Source organism: Eleginops maclovinus, chromosome 18 (genome assembly GCF_036324505.1).
Source record: "Eleginops maclovinus isolate JMC-PN-2008 ecotype Puerto Natales chromosome 18, JC_Emac_rtc_rv5, whole genome shotgun sequence".
Lineage (NCBI taxonomy): Eukaryota > Metazoa > Chordata > Actinopteri > Perciformes > Eleginopidae > Eleginops > Eleginops maclovinus.
The window spans coordinates 25706728-25727823 of NC_086366.1; the positions used below are offsets into that span (position 1 = coordinate 25706728).

Here is a 21096-nt window from a genome sequence, read left to right on the forward strand (position 1 = left end):
GTTACGTAGTTCTATCTGTGAGACAATGCTATACTAGCTTCAAAAACACTACTCAAATACTGAAGAAACATTTGGAGTCGCAGCACGCAACTAGTCAAATACAGAGCAAGTCCCACAGTGGAGCGAAGCAGAGCTGAACTAAAGCAGGAGTCCACACCACCCAACAACAAAATGGACTTGTGCAAAACCAGTAAAGGGAAGTGAAGAATGGGTGGCAGTATGTTGGACCATTTATTAGGCGCGGGGGTATTGTCGGCAGCTGCTGATAAGTAACTAATAAAATACTTGTAATCTAACTTAGCTACTTTAAATAGTAACAGTAATAACTAAATTACTTTAAAATATCAATACTTTAAAACGCAACACTGAATACCATACTATAATACGATATAATAACCAAACTATATATACTCGATACTTGATACAATACATATTGATTAATACATCATACATAAGTGTCACGGCATGACGATAATACATACAATAATACCAAATAGATGACATACGAGAATCGGTACGATAGTCGAAGTCAAAGTCAACTTATATATCAATACTTTAATTGTGTGTACAGACAAAATGAAATGGGTTACCCATAGGTCTAAAAAATACATAAAACACACCTAATACCAATTATATGAATACATATTTTATAATAATTAGAATTTATGACAAACTCTCAATACAATATATGTCCATATAAATAAAATGCAATAATACAATCAGCGATGTCGGGAACGCGTTACTGTAATCTGACCACTTTTGTCAGTAGCGAGTAATCTAACGCGTTACTATTTCCAAACCAGTAATCAGGTTAAAGTTACTTACCCAAGTCCCTGTGCGTTACTATTTTTGTCATTTTCCTGAGTAAAGAGATATGTTTGCTTTCTTCTTGCGTCTCGGGGAGTGACGTCTGCAACAATTAAGTCACGTGTTCAGCACGAGGACAACTCACGTGTAATACCACGCAGCCACACAAACGTAACCAACAATGGAGGAGGAGAGAGATGCGCGTTTTCCAGCTGGAGATACAGTCACTATTTTGAGTTTGTCAGCTAAAGATGACAATATTAAGGTTCGTTGTTCTCTCTGCTGGAGACAAAGTGCTATCTAGCTTCAAAAACACTACGTCAAATCTGAAGAAACATTTGGAGTCGCAGCACGGCACAGTCAAACTACAGAGCAAGTCCCACCAGGTGGAGCGAAGCAGAGAGCTGAGACTAAAGCAGGAGGTCCAGCACCACCCAAACAACAAAAGCTGGACTTCGATGCAAAACCAGTAAGAGGGGGAGAGTTGAAGAAGTGGGTGGGCAGTATGTTGGACTCATTTATGTTGAGGCGGCGGGGGGTGTTGTCGGCAGCTGCTGAAAGTAACTAATAAAGTAACTTGTAATCTAACTTAGCTACTTTTAAAATCAAGTAATCAGTAAAGTAACTAAATTACTTTTTAAAGGAGTAATCAGATTACCTTTTTGAAGTAACTGGCAACACTGAATACAATACTATAATACGATAGAATAACAAGATATGATGATATGATATTGTGTAGTACAATACTATGATTGATTAATACGATCATACAATACAGTGTCACGATGCGATCGTACGATAATACGATACAATAACACAATAGATGACATCAGGCGAGAATTCGGTACGATAAGATCAGAAGTCAAAGTCAACTTTATTGTCAATCTTTCAATTTGTGTGTACAGACAGAAAGATCGAAATGGTGTTACCCACAGTCCCGAGGTCAATAAAAAATGTACATATACACCACCTTCCAAATTATTATGCAAATGATATTATTTTATAATAATTAGAATTTTATTGAACAAACCTCTCAATAATAAAGGTGTTTTTTCCAAAAATAAAAAGCTCATATTGCACTGTTCCAAGTGATTATGCACAACAGAGATTCAAAACATGTTATAGGTTGCAGAGAACTAAAAATGGTCATTTGTTGAGTTTGCAGCATGAGGTCATATTTACTGAAATCAAAATCTATTTTAATCAAAAACCTCTTAACAGGCCACGTTACACGTTAACATAGGACCCCTCCTTTGATATCAACTTCACAATTATTGCATCCATTGAACTTTTTTTTGGAGAGTTTCTGGTTGAATTTCTTTGCAGAATAGCCTCCCAGAGCTGCTGTTTTGATGTGAACTCCCTCCCACCTTCTGATGCCCCTTTTCCACCAAACCGGATCCGGTTCAAGATCCAATCTTTTGGTTTTGTGGCGCTTTTCTGGTTCTAGCCTGTAGCACCCCTTGTGTTTCCACCGCTCCCAAGTGGAGCTGCGTCATGATGTTTACGTGCCCTCTTATGACTGATTAATATTCACTGTCTGACTGTCACACAAGCTGATGCATACCCCCTCCCCATAAGTGAATGTGGTTCAGTCTGAATTGACGCTGTTTGGCATCACAACGCTGTTATGAAAGTGTCTCTGGCTTTAGACAGGTGATGTTAGCATAGCAAGCGATACTCTGACTATTTTCACTACTTTGCTATCCTATTGAGGCATAAGCTGTTTTCTTCAGGCATATTTTACCGGCGTAGTTTTCGATTTGATTTTACTTCTGATGGCAACCTGTGTAGCCCATGTATTGATTCCATCCGATATATAATACCAAACAACAGGAGAACGTCTGCCTGCTGTTCCCAATCATCAATAACAGTGAACGGATGGTGATTAAAGTAAGGTCAAAATAAACAGCATCCCTCTGAGCCTGGTTAGTGCTGCCTGGCTTTATAAAGTGTGTGTTTTATCAGTGTGTGGTCGCGCTGTAGTCACTTTGCTCAGAGCTACTGCTTGTTTCAACTTGTATTCGCTGTACTCGCCATGAACTGTTTTTGCTCAGGCTAATCTCCCCCCTCCGAAGTAAGCGTGACGTATTGGATCTTGGATCTTGCCGGGCAGTAAGATCCGTTTTTTTCGTGTTTCCACCGCCGCTGCGGTGGAAACACGAAAAACCAGATCTTTATCGGCTCCAGCTCCAGCTCTGGCTCCAGCTCCAGCTCCAGCTCTGGCTCCAGCTCCGGCTCCAGCTCCAGCTCTGGCTCCAGCGTTGGGTTGGTGGAAAAACGGCAAAAGATCTTTTGCTTGAGGATGCTCCAAAGGTTCTCAATAGGGTTGAGGTCAGGGGAAGATGGGGGCCACACCATGAGTTTCTCTCCTTTTATGCCCATAGCAGCCAATGACACAGAGGTATTCTTTGCAGCATGAGATGCTGCATTGTCATGCATGAAGATGATTTGACTACGGAAGGCACGGTTCTTCTTTTTGTACCACAGAAGAAAGTGGTCAGTGAGAAACTCTATATACTTTGCCACGGTCATTTTTACACCTTCATGGACCCCAAAGGGGGCTACCAGCTCTCTCCCCATGATCCCGGCCCAAAACATGACTCCGCCACCTTCATGGTGGCCATCCACCAACCATCCACTACTCCATCCATCTGGAGCATCCAGGGTTGCACGGCACTCATCAGTAAACAAGACTGTTTGAAAATGAGTCTTCGTGTATTTCTGAGCCCACTGCAACCATTTGTGCTTGTGAGCATTGTTTTTGGCGTGGCCGAATAGTAGGTTTATGCACAACTGCAAACCTCTGGAGGATCCTACACCTTGAGGTTCGCGGGACTCCAGAGGCACCAGCGGCTTCAAATGCCTGTTTGCTGCTTTGTAATGGCTTTTTAGCAGCTGCTCTCCTAATCCGATGAATTTGTCTGGCAGAAACCTTCCTCATTATGCCTTTATCTGCCCGAACCCGTCTGTGCTCTGAATCGGTCACAAATCTCCTCACAGTATGATGATCACGCTTAAGTTTTGGTGAAATATCTAATGTTTTCATACCTTGTCCAATGTATTGCACTGTTTGACACTTTGACACGGCAGCAGAGAGATCCTTTTTCTTTCCCATATTGCTTGAAACCTGTGGCCTGCTTAATAACGTGGAACGTCCTTCTTAAGTAGTTTTCCTTTGATTGGGCTCACCTGGTAAACTGATTATCATAGGTGTCTGAGATAGATTTCAATGATCCAAAGAGCCCTGAGACACAATACCATCCATGAGTTTAATTGAAAAGCAAAACATTAAATGTTTATGACACTTAAATCCAATGTGCATAATCATTTGGAATGGGTGTATATATAAAAGTATGTATATACACCCATTACCATACAGCTGTGGAAAAAATAAAGAGACCACTCCAATTTTTTCTTAAATCTCAATCTCTACCTGTATGGCAGCCATTCCAGTGTCTGTTGAATTCAAAAAACAGAGACATGTTGTCAGTAGTTCATAGAACACAATAAAAAATAAAATAATCATTTAACTCAAAGACATATCTATAAGTAATAAAACAAGAGAAACTGATCATGCTGCAGTGGTCTCTTCATTTTTGCGGGGCTGTAGAGAAAAAGTGTAAATAAAAGAATAAGATACAATAAGATACAGTAGTACTTTATTGTGAGATCAAGTCAGATGCATTTTTTTTATCACAGCAGCTCCAACTGCAACATCTATGAGGACAAAAATGTAAGACTAAATCTGACCCAAACAAATATGCACAATGGCGGCGCAATTGAACTAAGTTATCAGGGTGTTTAAAGCCCAGTGTTCCCTGGTTGAAGCATCCCCCCTCACTCACCCTTTTTCTCTCTTTCTCCCCCCCTCTCAGGGATCTGGCCAGATGGAGCAGACGGCACTGACATTAACGCCGTGTGCAGGTCACATGACGGATCCCTGCTGGCCTCTGCCGATGACTTTGGCAAAGTGCACTTGTTCTCCTTCCCATGCTCCCAACCAAGGGTCAGTCCTGTGTACACACACACACACACACACACACACACACACACACACACACACACACACACACACACACACACACACACACACACACACACACACACACACACACACACACACACACACACACACACACACACACACACACACACACTTCTCCAGTGACGTATTAATGATCTAAAGCTATAAAACAGTTTACCCCCCGCTGTTTTTGAAATGTCTTCTGAGCCACACAGACACAGTGTTCGGCCCAATTCCAAACCAACCCCTACACCCTGCACTCTGTGACAGAGTGAACTCCGTCTGTGGTCACGATCAGCTGAATGAGGCTCCTTCTTTAAGGTGGACGGTGTGTAGGGACCAACTACCGTCTATCTGGCACCTGGGTTTTTGCTCAGTCACTTTAAACATGCAAGACTTTACAATTAATTCTCTATAGCAGACACAGGTTTATGTGATCCTAATTGAATAAGTTAATTCAATTGTACTTTGAAATTGTTAACATGTGTATAACAGTAGATATAAGTATCTTATTTTGTGTGCTTTACTAGTAATGGTTTCAGGTAGGGCAGCAGGTTCATCTGGACCAATCCAGACTTCTTGTTAAAGGGTTTATTTACTTCCTGTTGGAGGGGGTAATAACTTTCACTTCCCACTAGTTGGTTTTGAGGGTGTACGGGTCGGTTTGGAATTGGGCCTTGTTCCCTGTGTTGATGAGCAGTTAAGAGAGTGTTAAACTCAGCATGCTTAAGAAAATCCCCAGTTTGGGATCACCACCAGACTTATGCGGTGCACAATTCCTCCCAGGTGTTTATTCCGTGCTCACAAACACGTTACGACTCTTAAGGTATTTTTTAACAACTTCAAATTTTCACCCCAGGCCATTTTAAATTGTGCTGTAAACTTAACTGTGCACTCATACCGGCTGGCAGCCATTAGCTGCGACAGCATGCTGCAAAGACCGGAGTTGTTGTTTAAGACTCTGGTGGGAGGAAACCCGTTGGCACAGCTGGTGACTAAAGCTGAAGGGAGAAACAGCTGTGCTCCGTGAACAAAGGGATCCTGATGCAGAAATGGACCAATGTAAAATCCTATCGCTGTAAAATATTTCATTCTCACGGTCAGTGTTGCACAGCCTCGGGGTGGGACCACCAAAGATTCCCCTTAGGATGAATCTGAAGGTTTGATGGGTTTTTCATAATATAGGAATATTTTCCACAATGTTATATTCTTATCTATATATATGTATATGTATTATTATTGTTATAATTTGTACTTTTATTGAAATTGCAATGTTATTGTGGTATTATGGGCATTTTTGGATTGTTATTCTCATTATGAGATACATTTAAAATGATCAGTTATCTTTTTAAGAGGATCTGTCCCAAACAAAGATATTTGAATACAATTTGTAGGCCTGGATATCCCAACACTTTGATTTCAATTTAAAATAATATTGACACATACTGTGCATGGTATACAGTAGGGCTGCACAATTAATCAAATTTTAATCTCGATCACGATTTTGGCTTCCCACGATCAAAATCGTGATCGAGCGATATTTAAAATGTGTCCTTCGGTTCATAGAACGCTCAGTATCAACGTTTTTTTCCAAAGCCAATCTAGCGCTTCTAGCGAGTGATGGAGAAAACAAACCTCGTATACAATACACAATACTGGGTTTTTGTTTTAAAACGGAGGCTTTTGGAAACGCTGCTGGCCCCGGGGCTGCTGATTAGTGTGGACAGGCAGAAACGCAGACTTTTGGAAACGCTAACGTAGGCACCCATGAGCACTTTCTGATTGGGTCTTATCGATCACCAGTATCCTTCTCTGATTCGTCACGCTCCTACCATGTGACCCTTCCTTACCCGGAAAAATTCAAATCAGCTGGGTATCGGGTCGGATCAGCTGGGTATCGGGTCGGATCAGCTGGGTATCGGGTCAGATCAGCTGGGTATCGGGTCAGATCAGCTGGGTATCGGGTCGGATCAGCTGGGTATCGGGTCGGATCAGCTGGGTATCGGGTCGGATCAGCTGGGTATCGGGTCGGATCAGCTGGGTATCGGGTCAGATCAGCTGGGTATCGGGTCGGATCAGCCTTGACTACCAGTGGTAAACATGGATAACGAAGTAAAAGCGCTGTGTACCTTGTTGTCTGTGGTAGCAGTTGTTGTGCAGGTAAATTCTGCATTTTATAATGCTGCAACTGCAACCGGCACGCGCATGCCCAGTATGCGTGAATGGTCACGTTTTCGTTTTAAAACTCCGGATTCAAACGAAACGCAGTAGTGTGGACGAGATATAGACCCATTTTACTTTGATGCACAAATGTGTACATTAGCAGGAATGTAGCACCTGGATGTGAAAGCAGGAATAATGAGCCTGTGTGTCAATAAAACATGTTTTGGTTACAATTTAACAAATAATCGTGATAATTAATCGTGATCTCAATATTGATTAAAATAATCCTGATTATCATTTTGGCCATAATCGTGCAGCCCTAGTATACAGCCCCGGCCCGACCACTTCAGCATGATCAGTTTCTCTTGTTTTATTATTTATAGGTATGTCTTTGAGTTACATTTTCTTTAAATGCTTTATTGTATTCTCTAAACTACTGACAACATTACTGTGTTGGAATTCAACAGACTCTGGAATGACTGCCATACATGTAGAGATAAAGGTTTAAGAAACATTTGGAGTGGGCTCTTCATTTTTCCGGAGCTGTATATTACACCTGCTACAAATATAGCACAAGCCTTTATTGTAATTACATTTTGATTAATTGTGAAGCCCTAATTTCCATTATAGAAAACCATTGATATTCAAATTCATATAAGAATGACATGCTTTACATTTTGGGAAACTATTGTAGTCTCTTTTACAAGTGGTTTTCACCTATTTGGAGAAAAGTTAACCAAAGCCAAGTGAAGATATTTCCTAAATCACATGCCATACACCCAGTACAGTAGCATCTCACTGAAGCCTTCTCTTCCCTGTGGTTTTTAACGCCCCTCCTCTGCCTCTCCCCTCCAGGCTCCGAGCCACGAGTACGGTGGCCACAGCAGTCACGTGACCAACATTGCCTTCCTGCACGACGACAGTCACCTGATCTCCACCGGAGGGAAGGACACCAGCATCCTGCAGTGGGGGGTGTAGGCGGGGTTTCATACACACATCTCTAACCCCCCCACACACAGGCTTGATCTAGCATCCGCTCTGTCCGTCACCTCTTCACTGTTTTACCCTCCTGCCACCAGGGGGCAGTATCTCCACTGTGCCTACTGGACGTTAAATAAAAACCCAGAATGTGTCCCACAGATGAGATCATGAGTATCATTGTAATCAACGGAATATTATTTAGTGCTTGTGATAGAATGTAGAGATTTGTTGCCATGCAGGAACTGTTCCCAAAAGAAAAATCAACCCCCCCCCCCCCCCACCTGGGCTTTAGCATTAGTACTAACCGTGTGCCTAACTATTTATCTTACACCCTTTAATGGGAAATCCACCTGTTTTAAAGGACTTCTAGCTCTTTGATAGCACATCATGTACATTTTGAATGCTAATCTGTTCCATCAAGGATTATACTGTATATTTAAGGGTTAACATCACGGGACTTGTTTCTACTCTTCTAAACAGCTATCACGTTAGCAGACATTTCAGATCAGACACTACACCCCCACCCAATGCCAATGTTCAATTTACATAAAATACAACAGAAACCGTATTGACTGTAACTCATTACTCACCTAAAATCATTCCAAATGGGTTTTCACGTGCATTGAAGAAAATAAAGACACAAAACACATATTCATAAAACAGCTGCTTTGTTTGCAAATTTCTGTCGAGAAAAGCTTACAAAATTTGATATAAGAGTTAAAACATGTGAAATCACATCACCCTTTAAGAATTCCTGTATTTCTGCACCCCAGGCGAGATAAATAGGTTATCGTGATAATGCAACACTCTTTCCTTGAGCTCCAAAACATGGCGTTAAACTTTCTGACCTGTGAGAGCCTTGCAGGGAAGTAGTAAACAGAAAGTCATATTTAGAAGTGGGTGTTTAATTAGCTTCAAGAAAGAGTGGTGCATGTGTGTAAAGACTGTCTGACCTATCCTGGGGCAATGGGAGATTGTAGAATTCCTAAAATAGGTGGTATTTCCCTTTACTAAAATAACCTCATTGCCTTGTTCTCTAACACCTTCCATCCTTCAGCCTGATTCTTAACATACAGATTGTAAGTATTATAGATTGCTGATGCAGAATGTCAAAGGTACAAAGTGGCTGTAGTGCCCCCCCCCCCACCCCCCACCTTCCGATTGTAACACTGCTGTAACTGTCACTAGATGGCGCTACACCACCAGAGAGTGAGCATGAGTGGCTGTCCTCCTGTGTAGATGCTGTTGATGTAAAGGTCTATAGAGTACATATTATGCGTTATATCCGAGTGGCTGTGTTATTTTCATATTTAACTGTAACATTGATGGATGTTGTTAATATATTTTTTGTGGCACTTTTAGCGGTGGACAGAAGGGTACTGTGGGCTGCTGTGCTGTTGGAGTGAGCTTACGCTGTGCTTTGCCTTCTTCTGTTTTGTTAATAAAGTTTTTACCTGAGTAAAACCGAGTGGAGGCTCTTAGTGTTCCTTTAAGTTGTCAGGAAACAAGGGAGGAAAACTGTTTAAGTAATTAAATTAAATGTATACTATCTTTTTGTGTCACCTGTCATGCTCAATACTTAAAACAGCTCAAAATAATTTATATTGTCAATAATTCTAGTGATAATATAAAGTAAAAACTGAACATTTTTTTGGTGACAAATAGTCGATTTATTGAAAGAAAACAATACCCATGAGAAAGTTTTATGACATCATGCTAACAAAGTGTGTAAAGCTCTGATCCTACACTTTTTTGGAAATGTTTGGTAAAATCACAAAGGCTCCCTCAACAAAAAGCATTGGGATTTTTGGCCATAAGACATTGGAATGTTGCAGGAAATCCTCTCATTGATAAACACGTTTTGTTAAGCAGAGTAACATTCACACCACTTTATGATGTTTGAAGGGTACATGCTCTGGCAGAATACAAAACTTTAGGCTATAAACAAACATTACAGTTGCATGGCTCATGCTCAATGGTCAATGCTGCTGGGCTAAAGGCGGCTAATTTATATTGTGATGTCTTTTAGAGGTATCACTTAGAAACTGCCGTTTTTATTACATATTCAAGCTTTGCACATTTACTCATGGGGTATTTACTATTTTATTTCTGTAATCTAACCACAAACATGTTCCAAAATCCCTTTCAGATGAGGTAACCTGAAGTGTGGAACTGGCCTGGGAACCGGAAGGTCCATGGTTCAAGTCTAGATAGATAGTTTAGACCAAAGGCATTAGAACAGCAATTTAGACAGAGGGGGGAGAAGTACTCAGATCTTGTACTTGAGTAAAAGTAGAAGTACTCAGATCTTGTACTTGAGTAAAAGTAGAAGTACTCAGATCTTGTACTGGAGTAAAAGTAGAAGTACTCAGATCTTGTACTGGAGTAAAAGTAGAAGTACTCAGATCTTGTACTTGAGTAAAAGTAGAAGTACTCAGATCTTGTACTGGAGTAAAAGTAGAAGTACTCAGATCTTGTACTTGAGTAAAAGTAGAAGTACTCAGATCTTGTACTGGAGTAAAAGTAGAAGTACTCAGATCTTGTTCTTGAGTAAAAGTAGAAGTACTCAGATCTTGTACTTGAGTAAAAGTAGAAGTACTCAGATCTTGTACTGGAGTAAAAGTAGAAGTACTCAGATCTTGTACTTGAGTAAAGTAGAAGTACCAGAGTGTAGGAATACTCTGTCACAGTAAAAGTATTCTAAATGTTCCTCCAGTGAAAGTAGAAAGTACTCTCATCTAAATGTACTTAAAGTAGAGACAGTAAAAGTAGTCATTGTCTGATTGGTCCATTTCAGAATAATATCTCTGGTATGTTTTATAATGATTGATCATTAAAGTGTTCTCAGAGCTGGTAAAGGTGCAGCTAGTTTGAATGGCTTTGTATACTGCAGGGTAGCTGCTGGATTTACTGCAGGTGAACTAAAGTCTGATTTAAGGGCTGATTATATTTACCATCATTAATCCAGATCTGTAAAGAAACTAAAGGGATTAAATACATGTAGTGGAGTAAAAGTACACCATTTATCCTTAATTGTTGTGGAGTAGAAGTATAAGGTAGCAGAAAATGAAAGGTTATGGAAGGTGTGAAAAGGTCCTTTACAGCCATTCATCATAAACAGTGAATGTGTCATACAGAGAGTGATGAGACTGAGGTCAAAGGTGAAAGAGGACTCCTGTGTTTCTGCAATGATAACAGGTGGTAATGTCATCACGGCCTGTTGTCTGTCAACAATACACCTACACATTCACAATTATGTATTCAGAAAACCCATCCTTTAAAGATACTTCAGACTAAACAGGATTTGAAAAAGTCAACTTTAGCTTTGTCATTTTGGTGTCATTTTGTGAATGTTTTCCCAGAGCACTTTACTGGAAAGAAATTGCAACCCAACATCCCAGTCTTTACGCTCCACCAGTTATATGACAAAAAGAACCAATAAGGCTCCTGTTTATCCGGGTGGGTGCAGACTGAACATAACTGCACACAAAGTCAGTGGAAAGACCAAAATGGACACCAACAGCTGAATGAGAAAAATATACAACAACAATAGTGTTAACCTGCCCAGGGACTGCAAGTGGAAATGAGCCTTTAGCTATAATCTGGCACATAGCATCTCTTCTCTTTGAGGTGAATCTATTTCTATGCATGGTCCTTGTTCAATAACTTTTTTTATTATCTAGTGTCTATAATCGTCCTCCATGGGTACAGCTTCTCCATTTCCTTCTGTGTTTCAAGGCAGAATAACTGACTACAGTACACCAAGGAATAAACCAGAATGTGCCTCGGTTTTTTTCCCCGAGCTTTAACATGCACATAACAAGGACAAAATGACTTCCCATACAGTGCTGAGGAAGTGCGCAGGACACACGATACCCATAACTTTAACACAATAAACATCGACCTTTAGGAAGAGGGTGACACAGAGGACAAGAAGGAGGCAGCGTGGGGGCTTCTTAGGAGGACACTACTCCTCTCAAAGAAGATAACAGGTTTGTCTTGAATCTCTCCTAAAGGGCAGGGTCGTGCACAGTGCAACGAGTAACTGGGATTTATGGGGTGAGGAGGGATCTCCCTATAGTATCCTACCTGAAGAGCAGGACTATCTTTCACCAGGGTCCTTCTCTAAAATGTTAACATACAAATAGAAGCAGGAGACCTCCACACACCCAGTTGTTGTGTTGTGCATGCAGCCTACATTTCTTCAGTGTTCAAAAATATTTTCAGATTTCTGAATTTTAGTCAGAACACAAAATCCTCAGTATACACTACCCCAAAATAAAAAAGTTAAAAAACTGAACTTAAGGGTGTCTTGTAGCAGTGGCGGTTCTAAACCAATTTTAGTTGGGGGAGCACAACAAACGCAGATTAAAAAGAGAAAGACAGTTTAAAGTAATTGCGTAAAATAAACATAACATCAGTTATCACTACTTGATTCTGTACAGGTATTTATTTCAGTAACTTTAAGTTACACTTCTTTTTTTCAGTCGTTGTTTCTTTTTATTTACAATACTTGTTTGAGTAACAATTTTATTAAATTAGTATTTGCTGCAACACAATCATAAACTGTATGCCCATATTCTGACCCCTCGCAACTTCAAACTCAGCCATCATCTTGTTCTGAAGTATACAGCCGCGGGAAAAATGAAGAGACCACTCCAATTTGTTCTTAAATCTCTACCTGTGTGGCAGCCATTCCAGAGTGTGTTGAATTCCAACACAGAGAAACATTTTATTTGGTTCTATATTCATTTATAAAATACAATCAAATAAAAATCATTTAACTCAAAGACATAACTATAAAAAATAAAACAAGAGAGACTGATAATGCTGGAGTGTTCTATCTGTTTTTTCCGGGGCTGTGTACCGATGACTCCTTAGCCCCTCCTCACTTAGACCCCAGTCATGTTTAAACCTTTTTATTAACCTTTAATTTGATCTTAACAACACATCTTTTTCTAGATTGCATCATGCACTGGCCACAAAAACCTGTCCAAAGACACACACACACAAGTTACAATCTCATAGATGTCCCTCTGTTGGCACCCGGAGGCGATAAGCGGCAACTGCAGGTGTTGTTGTGGTTTCTCTGAACTAAGTTCAAGAAACCACAAGTTTGTGTCGATAGTGGTTTTAACTGGCAATGTCGCTACAGACACACCGGTCCCTGCCACTGAAAAACATTTTTAGATTCTCAATGAGAAAGCAGTTGGCTGTTTCTGTGGAGTGGTTACTTCGAAAGCCAAACTGCGTTGGGTGCAGTGGTGTTTGGCCTTTGTTAAGATGAGTGGTCAGCTGCTTCGCCACCCATTTCTCGGCTACCTTGGAGATCACAGGTAGGATACTAATGGTTCTGTAGTTCTCCACCAGCGTTTGATCTCCAGCCTTGAAGATGGGGGTTACCACAGCTGTCTTCCAGGAACTGGGAAAATGCCTTGTTTTATTGATAAGTTAATTAAGTGGGTGATAGGCTGAATTAACGGCTGTATATGAGTTTTAAAAAATGTTGAATCAAGGCCATAGGCATCTTTAGCTTTTGAATTTCTTAAGGAGTTTATGGTGTTCTCCACCTCTAGTGCACTGATTTCCGCAATTCTGAAAATTGGTTTATCATTATCAATAGGAATGCTCACTATATTACTAATGGTAAAATTCTGTGCCAATTCCTCAAATGATTGGACAAAAAAATGATTAAAAGTGCTAGCTATACTGTCATCTTCTCTGGTTATGATTCCATTCAATTTGAGTTCAAGTGTCTTTACGCAATGTTGAGTCTCTTTTCCAATGAATTTATTGAGATTTTTCCAGATTAATTTCCCATTTCCCTTTGCATCATCAATTACTTTTATATAGAAATCAGCTTTGGCTTTCCTTATGTTTCTTTGCTCTATTTCGGAAAGATGTATAGTCACTTCTAAGACCCGAATTACGAGCAGTCTTTAGTGAGGAATCTCAGTCTTTCATTTGTTTCCAGAGAACCTCATTTAGCCAAGGTAGAGTATGTTTTTGTCTTGGTCTGTGTGGCATTCTTCTACTATAGGAGGATATTATATTATTAAGAAAAGGTTGGAGCTATTTTCTATGTCCTCAATGGACAAAAGCTCAGTCCAGTTGATATCTTTTAGAGCAGATTTAAACAGGTCCATATCCTTTTTTGGAATACTCTGGTGATCCTGCTTCACAGTGATTGTATTTTCAAAACGTTTTTTGGTGAGTTTCCTTCCCAGTAGTGTAATATGGTCAGATAAACCTGTTAATAGATTATATGATTTTGTTATCCTTTCGGGTCCGTTTGTGAACATTAAGTCAATTTGTGTTTGAGTGGAGTGAGTGATGCGGGTGGGTCCAAGAACCAACTGGGTGAGATTAAATGTATCTGTTATGTCTTTACGTTTTTTCCGGTCTGAGTTGTTTTCCCAGTTTATATTAAAATCACCCATTAAAATGAGTTCTTCTCTGTCTTCACATTGTTTCAACATTTTATGTAGTTGATCATAAAAAGCACTGCTTGATGAAGGGGGACGATACAGGCAAATTAAGATAAATGACATTTCAGGGGATAGCCAAGCTTTCAGTCCAATGCATAGAAGATATTGCTGCATCTTATGGGAATGGGAAATAGAATATTGACAGAACAGATTCAATTCAATGTTTCAATGTTTTTCAAGATTTAGATGACAAAGGCGGTGCTTCTCCAATCAAATGTGTGTCTGTCCTGATCTGACTGACTTAACTACATAAATCTGACAAATATGCTCGCAGGAATCCTGGCATGGATCAGCCGTATGTTCAGTATAGACAGTACGTTTTTCGGGTAGGAAAACACATAGTTTGGTATCATCTGCATAGCAATGGTAATAATAACAAAAAACAACAGACCAAGGCAAGCTTTTTATCAAGGGGCGACCTCCGGGGCTGAGCAGTTAAACACATACGGACGTGCCAAAAACTGCAGTTCACCGAATGGCCGTATGGCCTGTCTCCAAAACAGAGCAATTTACATAGATCCCCCATGTTAAAATGGCAATTTTTACAGCAGAAATAAACATGTTTACAGCGTGGTTTAAAAATTGCTTTTGGTCTCTATAGCTAATTTCCCTATTCATGACAACTTGAGTGTGAATTTCGGTATAACTCTCCCGTTTGAATTATATTAAGGGCGTTATGCGTAATTAAGGGCGTGGTCGCTTAGATTGACAGGTTAGCGCCGTGAGTGGGCACTAGCCGCTAGCTGTCTGCTCTGCTAGCTCCGCTAACAGCCTCTACACTTGACCTGTCGGACATGTTGGTGGTGTTGGTGCCCAAATATCAGACATAATAAGGCTTGCTGTGCGATTAATTGTACTAACAAACCGTCCAAGAAGTCTTATTTATGTTATTTATGTCAAGTTTTGTTGTATAGTTTCAGGTTAACTTACCTTGAGTAAGACGACCCAGCAACCAGGAGCAACGAGACCACAAGGTGTGCTGTTGACTTTTAGCGGGATAGCGCCGCGAGTAGCATAGCATGTAGCCTAGCTTCGAAGCCTTCGCTAGCTTAGTAGCTTCGAGCTAGATGGGCGTGTTTCAGTAGCCACGCCCGCTTCAGCTCCAACCCTATGTCCATATTTGGATTAGCCGGGAGCGGGCGGGAGGTACTGAGAAAATGTCGACGGTGGGAGTCGCCCACTTTGAGCTTCATTATGTCTCTTCACAAACCTATGGGTGACGTAACGGAAACTATGTCCATTATTTATACAGTCGCTTTTTATAGAAGAACAGGGGAGGGTGGCACTTTTTTTTTTACCAATTAGTTATTCTTTAAATACATTTAAAACTTGACATTGAGTCTGAATAGTAATATTTGTGAGCATGTATGAACCCCGAAAGTACGTTTGTATCAAGGTTTCAAAGGCTGCCTTCACGTCCAGCAAGATGACAACTGCTGACTGTTGTGTCTCGTCAAATATGTGAATTTTATCCTGCTCAAATTTATGGGTTAGACATGTTCATATTCTGTTGAGTCATTTTTGTCTTGCATTTGTCAAACTATCGTGTCACATGTCTAGTCTTGTCTTTCACTTCCTGTTATATATTGGTTCTTAACTCCAGATCCCTTGACTCCCTGCCATTGTGTTTTTCCTGCCCTTGTCAGCGTCAGCCACGCCCGCGATTGTTTCCACCTTTTCCCAGTTACTACATGTTTAGATAGTCCAGTCACCCTTGTGTTGTGCCAGTTTGTCTTGTCCTGTCCTTGTGTCAGTAGCCAGTGTACCAGCGTTTGTTTCATGCTTCTAGCCTGCTCTATGTTGCCGAGTTTCTGTCCTAGTAAGTTTTGTTCCTCATACTGAGTGATTTTTTTGTTTATACTTTTTGACAGCCTTTTTTAAATTGTATTTTTCTCACCTCGTCAAGAGTGTTGTTCTTTTTGTTTGACTTATCGTCCTTATGAGTTCTTTTTGGCATTCTTTTGAAAAATAAAGTAATTTATTATACTTTACCTCTGTCTCCTGGAGTCTCTGTTCGTAACGCTGACTGCATTCATTTGACCCTTCAGCTACATTATGAGACACATATTGGTGGAAAGCTGAGCCGGGGAAGCAGTGACATGTCCAAGTTTAAGTGAGAGCTAATTTAAATATACATTATTATGCATACCATATGACTGGGCAGCAAAAACAGCGATATGGTCAGCTTTATTGACAGCGAAATAGCAGTCCCACATAGCAACTGAAAAGGACTTCTGAAGTAGTTTATTACCTCTTGGCAACAATTTTTTTCATTTGTATTTCCTAACAGGAATATTGTAGAAGCACAGGGACACAGAGGCCAGCTTCAGAGTACATTCTAGTTGCTTAAGGTCACTTTGGTTTTGCGGTAACAGTTCCACTTCATCCCAACAACAACGTTATATTCTTCAGCGCACAACAAGCTAACTCTCCACCAGCAGCACATTCCACAGTCTGCGCAGCTTTCATACAAATGATCATCTTTGGGAGATTTATTGCAAACAAATGTTTATCCACTTTCCCATCAGATCCCAAACAGCTACACACACTGGATCCCTCATGATGCTCTCAGACAATCACATAGAACACTATATCATTTGAAGGTAGTTTTTCTTTTAGAACACAGAGAAGAGTTCCCCAGATTTCATGATTCAGAAAAAAATATTTTTCCTAAAAGACGAAAAATGTTTGATCATGCAGTGTTCCTTTGCATTTAGGTAAAAGAACAAAACAAATCGAAGTGAGTGAATAACCAACATGTCAATGAAAGTAAGCATTGTGAGAATAAATCAATTTATTGAAACAAAACATTAAATGATATGATTCGCTGCTTCCCGACCAGATTTTGAACTTCCGGTAGTACCGGATGTTATTGTTTTTAGCCTCAGGTAGCATGTAGCTTATATTGTATCGTATATATGAGTAGAGGGAGAATGGAGTTACATACTAAACACACTGCCTCTACCCCTCATTCATTGACGCTGCAATAATACTATTACTTGTTTAATAACCAATAAACCTCAGAAGAATTGTACAGTAGAATATCATAACTGGAAGCGTGATGACTACATCAACAGATGGCGACGGGGACTTCATAACAGGGCTAGGCAGAACCAGAGCTATATAGATACTAAGCGTTGCAACACTCCCATAGACCTCCGTTATAAAAAATGGCGGCGCCTACTTCCGGGGTATGGACATCGAGATAGTTCCAAACATTGGCATTTGGGCGTTGGACCCCGTTCACTTACATTTCGGCGCGTTAATTAGTTCCAGAGGTACATTGCTGAAACATTGACCTCTTTTGAATTAACAACAGTTCATATTGTATCACAGGCCCTTTATGATGCTTATACTGGTCTTCATTTGTATATGCACAGCGTAATTATCTATATTTTATCTTGGTTGTTACAACAATTTGCAAGTTAGCTAGCGCTGCTTCGCCAGCTGTGAAGGTAAGAGTTCGGTAATGAATCGTTAGTGACTTTTATATTAATTATGTTGGGTAACTAACAAGCAGGATTTGGATTGATTATTGGGGGGGGGGGGTTAATTTATTTAGGGTTTTGGCTTTTATCTGCTGAACCTGACCGTGTCAGTCATCGTTAGTTGGCTTTGTGTATGATATAACATTAACTGCTAGCGATAGTAGAAATAAGGTGGCGTTTGTGATTAATATTTCATAGAATTTTGGGATATAACAACTTTTCATTATATTACTTGGGTTGAGTTACAGCTAAGAAAAATCTTGATGACTGCACTTACCTATAGACCCAAAACATACAAGCGTAAATTCATTTTTATTGTTTTGATAATATGTGTATAGCTTAATGTTAAAATGATATTCTTAGTCTTAACATGATCATGTTCGTGTTGTGATCTTGGGGGTGGTCACTTTCATCAGAAGAACTGAGGTAGGCGAATGCTGAACGGACCACAGCAAACCTCTTAGCGCTACCACAATGGTAGGCTAATGGTTGAATCGGAATTTATAAGCAAAATCACGAATCAATAAAACAGCTCTGTTACGTTTAAATGAAAATCACCAGACGTCTATCATCAGATGAATGATATGGAAAGGAAAAGTTAAGTTAGAACTACTAAAGCCAGTAGTGCGACCCATGCTAACATGAACACTAAGCGTTTTCCCCCAACATTTAAAAGTAATCTAAGTAATACACAGCTTTCTGTTGTCACCCTGCTTCTCCAAATGCAACACTGACATTAACAAATATGCGATAATGCAATAACAACTGACAAACTGCTTAGGTGTGTGTTTTCTTTAATATTTACCATTCAATAACGCAATAGCTGCTGTCTGTCCCATAGAATAACATGACAGCGCGGCGTTTGTTTGGAACTATCAGAGCTTACATGAACCACGTGACTGCCCTGGCGGCATATCAAAGAGTTTCTCAATACCAAGAATGCAAAGAACGGACTTGTGTACTTGGGGAGAACGTTCCTGCGAGTTGTTCTTGGAAGAATGAACTTGCAAGTTGACGAGCACACAGAGCGCTGTTGGCGGTTTGAGACGATGCATACTTGCTGGTATTGTGCAATACACCCAGCACACAGGCCGCCTGTAGTTTTCCAAAATAATATTCCACAAACTGTAAATCAACTTGTCTCCTTTCATACTGCTTCTGTTGTTTATTTAATTTTGTAAATTCGGTGTGATAGCGGGGAAAGACGGGTCTGTTAGCCGGTCTGTGAGCGTGACTGGCCGGCTGGCAACCCAGCTACCTCCGCAAGCGTTTGTGGAGCTTCTCAACTCCGAAAACGTTTAAGCAGATTTTGAATTCGCCATCGATTTTCGTAAAACTGCTAATATTTGAACTCTACCCCTTGATTTCTCGCCTCAAAGTGAATTTGTAGTGATGAAATAGCATACGAAAATAGTAAAAACGTAGGCCTACCGATGTTCAATGGCGTCGAGTAATTTTCCGCTCCTCGCTTGAATGCCGAAATGAAAGCTGGGATATATTCGCTGCCGAGTTAACGCAAGTTAGCATCCGATGCATCCTTGGTAAAATGGCCGTGTCGAGAACATTTCCGGGAATACATCCGGGAACTTTACCCGTTCTTGGTGAAAGCGAACTTGGGTTTGGGACAGTATTCACAAGAACACGAGCACGCTAGTACAGACAAGAACGCATATTGAGGAAGGCAGATATAGCTCTGGGCAGAACGTGAGGGAACCAATGAGGGAAGACGAGACCCGAAAGACCAGAGTAGAAATGAGTGATGTGAACAGAAGATCGAGGCCTTTCCTCCACCCTGCTGGTAGACAGCTAACTGCGTAAACGTGGACTGTGGTTCAGTTGGCGTGGGGGAGGATCGCAGCTGTGTTTCCTTTGTAGACTTACTGTGCCGTTATGTTACAAAATATTCTATCTATTTAAGACCAGCTCTTGGTCCTCAAACAAAGAATATTCTTAACTGCATGTTTAATTTCTTAGTTTATAATACTGTTTATTACACAGCTTAGTTGAATACTTGTTTCTGATTGGTCAATTCAGAATGGACCAGCTATTCATACAGTAGAACAGACCGCTGTTAAGCACTATAAAGACCACTACTAGGGAGGATCGAGAGAAAGGAAATTAGGTTAAAAGACGGAGCACTGGAGGTCTGACAAATTAGCAGAAGAGGACAGACAGGAAGTAAACATGAACAGGAACACGGTCTGGGCTCTGCAGTGATTAAGGACTTGTTAGTGATCAGAAACTGAACAGACTTTTTTTTTTTCTTAGCCGAATAAATACGATCATTTTTCAATAAATAAAAATAATAAAATCTCAACTTTGTATACGTTTTCAATTAATATTGGGAGTCGATTCATTAGTTTGTTTGGTATCTGGCCGTGTAATAAGCGGGATCATTTGCAGCGAGTTGTTCATTATGGGGAAAATACTGAAAGCCTTCAGGCTGATCAAGATCCCTCCATCGGGTGTTCTCCCCAATAATGACCGCCTCGCTGCTTATCCCTTACTTAACATTTAACATATTTACTCGACAGAGTTTCAAAAAATGTAATTTGTATCAAAATAATGTTCTAATTTTCTTTCAATCTATGTTCCTTCAGCAGCCATCTTACCCCTATTTCCTGTTTTCATATCCTCGCAGTATAGGTCAGTAATGTTGTGTTGTGGTTGCAATTTAGCTGCAGATGAAAAAACATTTATTCTGTGCCAAACTCTGAAGATGCCTGGCACAACAGTGAAGTGAATTTAATGCAAATCAGTGAAGTCGTGGGCTGTAATTTATTGATTTTACTGGAGTGGGAGACGTTTGCTCTGGCTGGAAGAGGAAGATAGAGTGGGCTGCATATAAGAGGAAGTGAAAGCAGTCATACTGCAAGATTCCCTCTCAGGACCAACAGAGTAACAATGTATTTGACATGAATCACCTCAGTAGAAGGGAGTGGACAGAAATCAAAGATGCTTTTCAAAAGTATCGATCCCGACAAATGTGAGATAATTAAATGTCAGTCTTGCCACTTTCAAATGATCAATAATGAAACAAAAGTGCTTTGTAATTTGTATTGCGTTGTTGAAGCTTTCCCGATTCGTGTAAGTGAAAACAACATAGCATTGACATAAAACTTGTTAAAACTGACAAAAGCAC

At 40.3% G+C, this 21096-nt stretch overlaps 1 protein-coding gene across 1 annotated transcript in view; it reads left to right on the plus strand.

The window, feature by feature from the left end:
* Nucleotides 1-9446, plus strand: part of eml2 (EMAP like 2) — a 44471-nt gene extending 35025 nt beyond the window's left edge. The window contains 2 exon segments of the mRNA XM_063907376.1: nt 4686-4816; nt 7853-9446. Coding sequence (XP_063763446.1) covers nt 4686-4816; nt 7853-7975 — 254 coding nt within the window. The 3' untranslated portion in view covers nt 7976-9446.
* Nucleotides 9447-21096: the final 11650 nt, after the last annotated feature.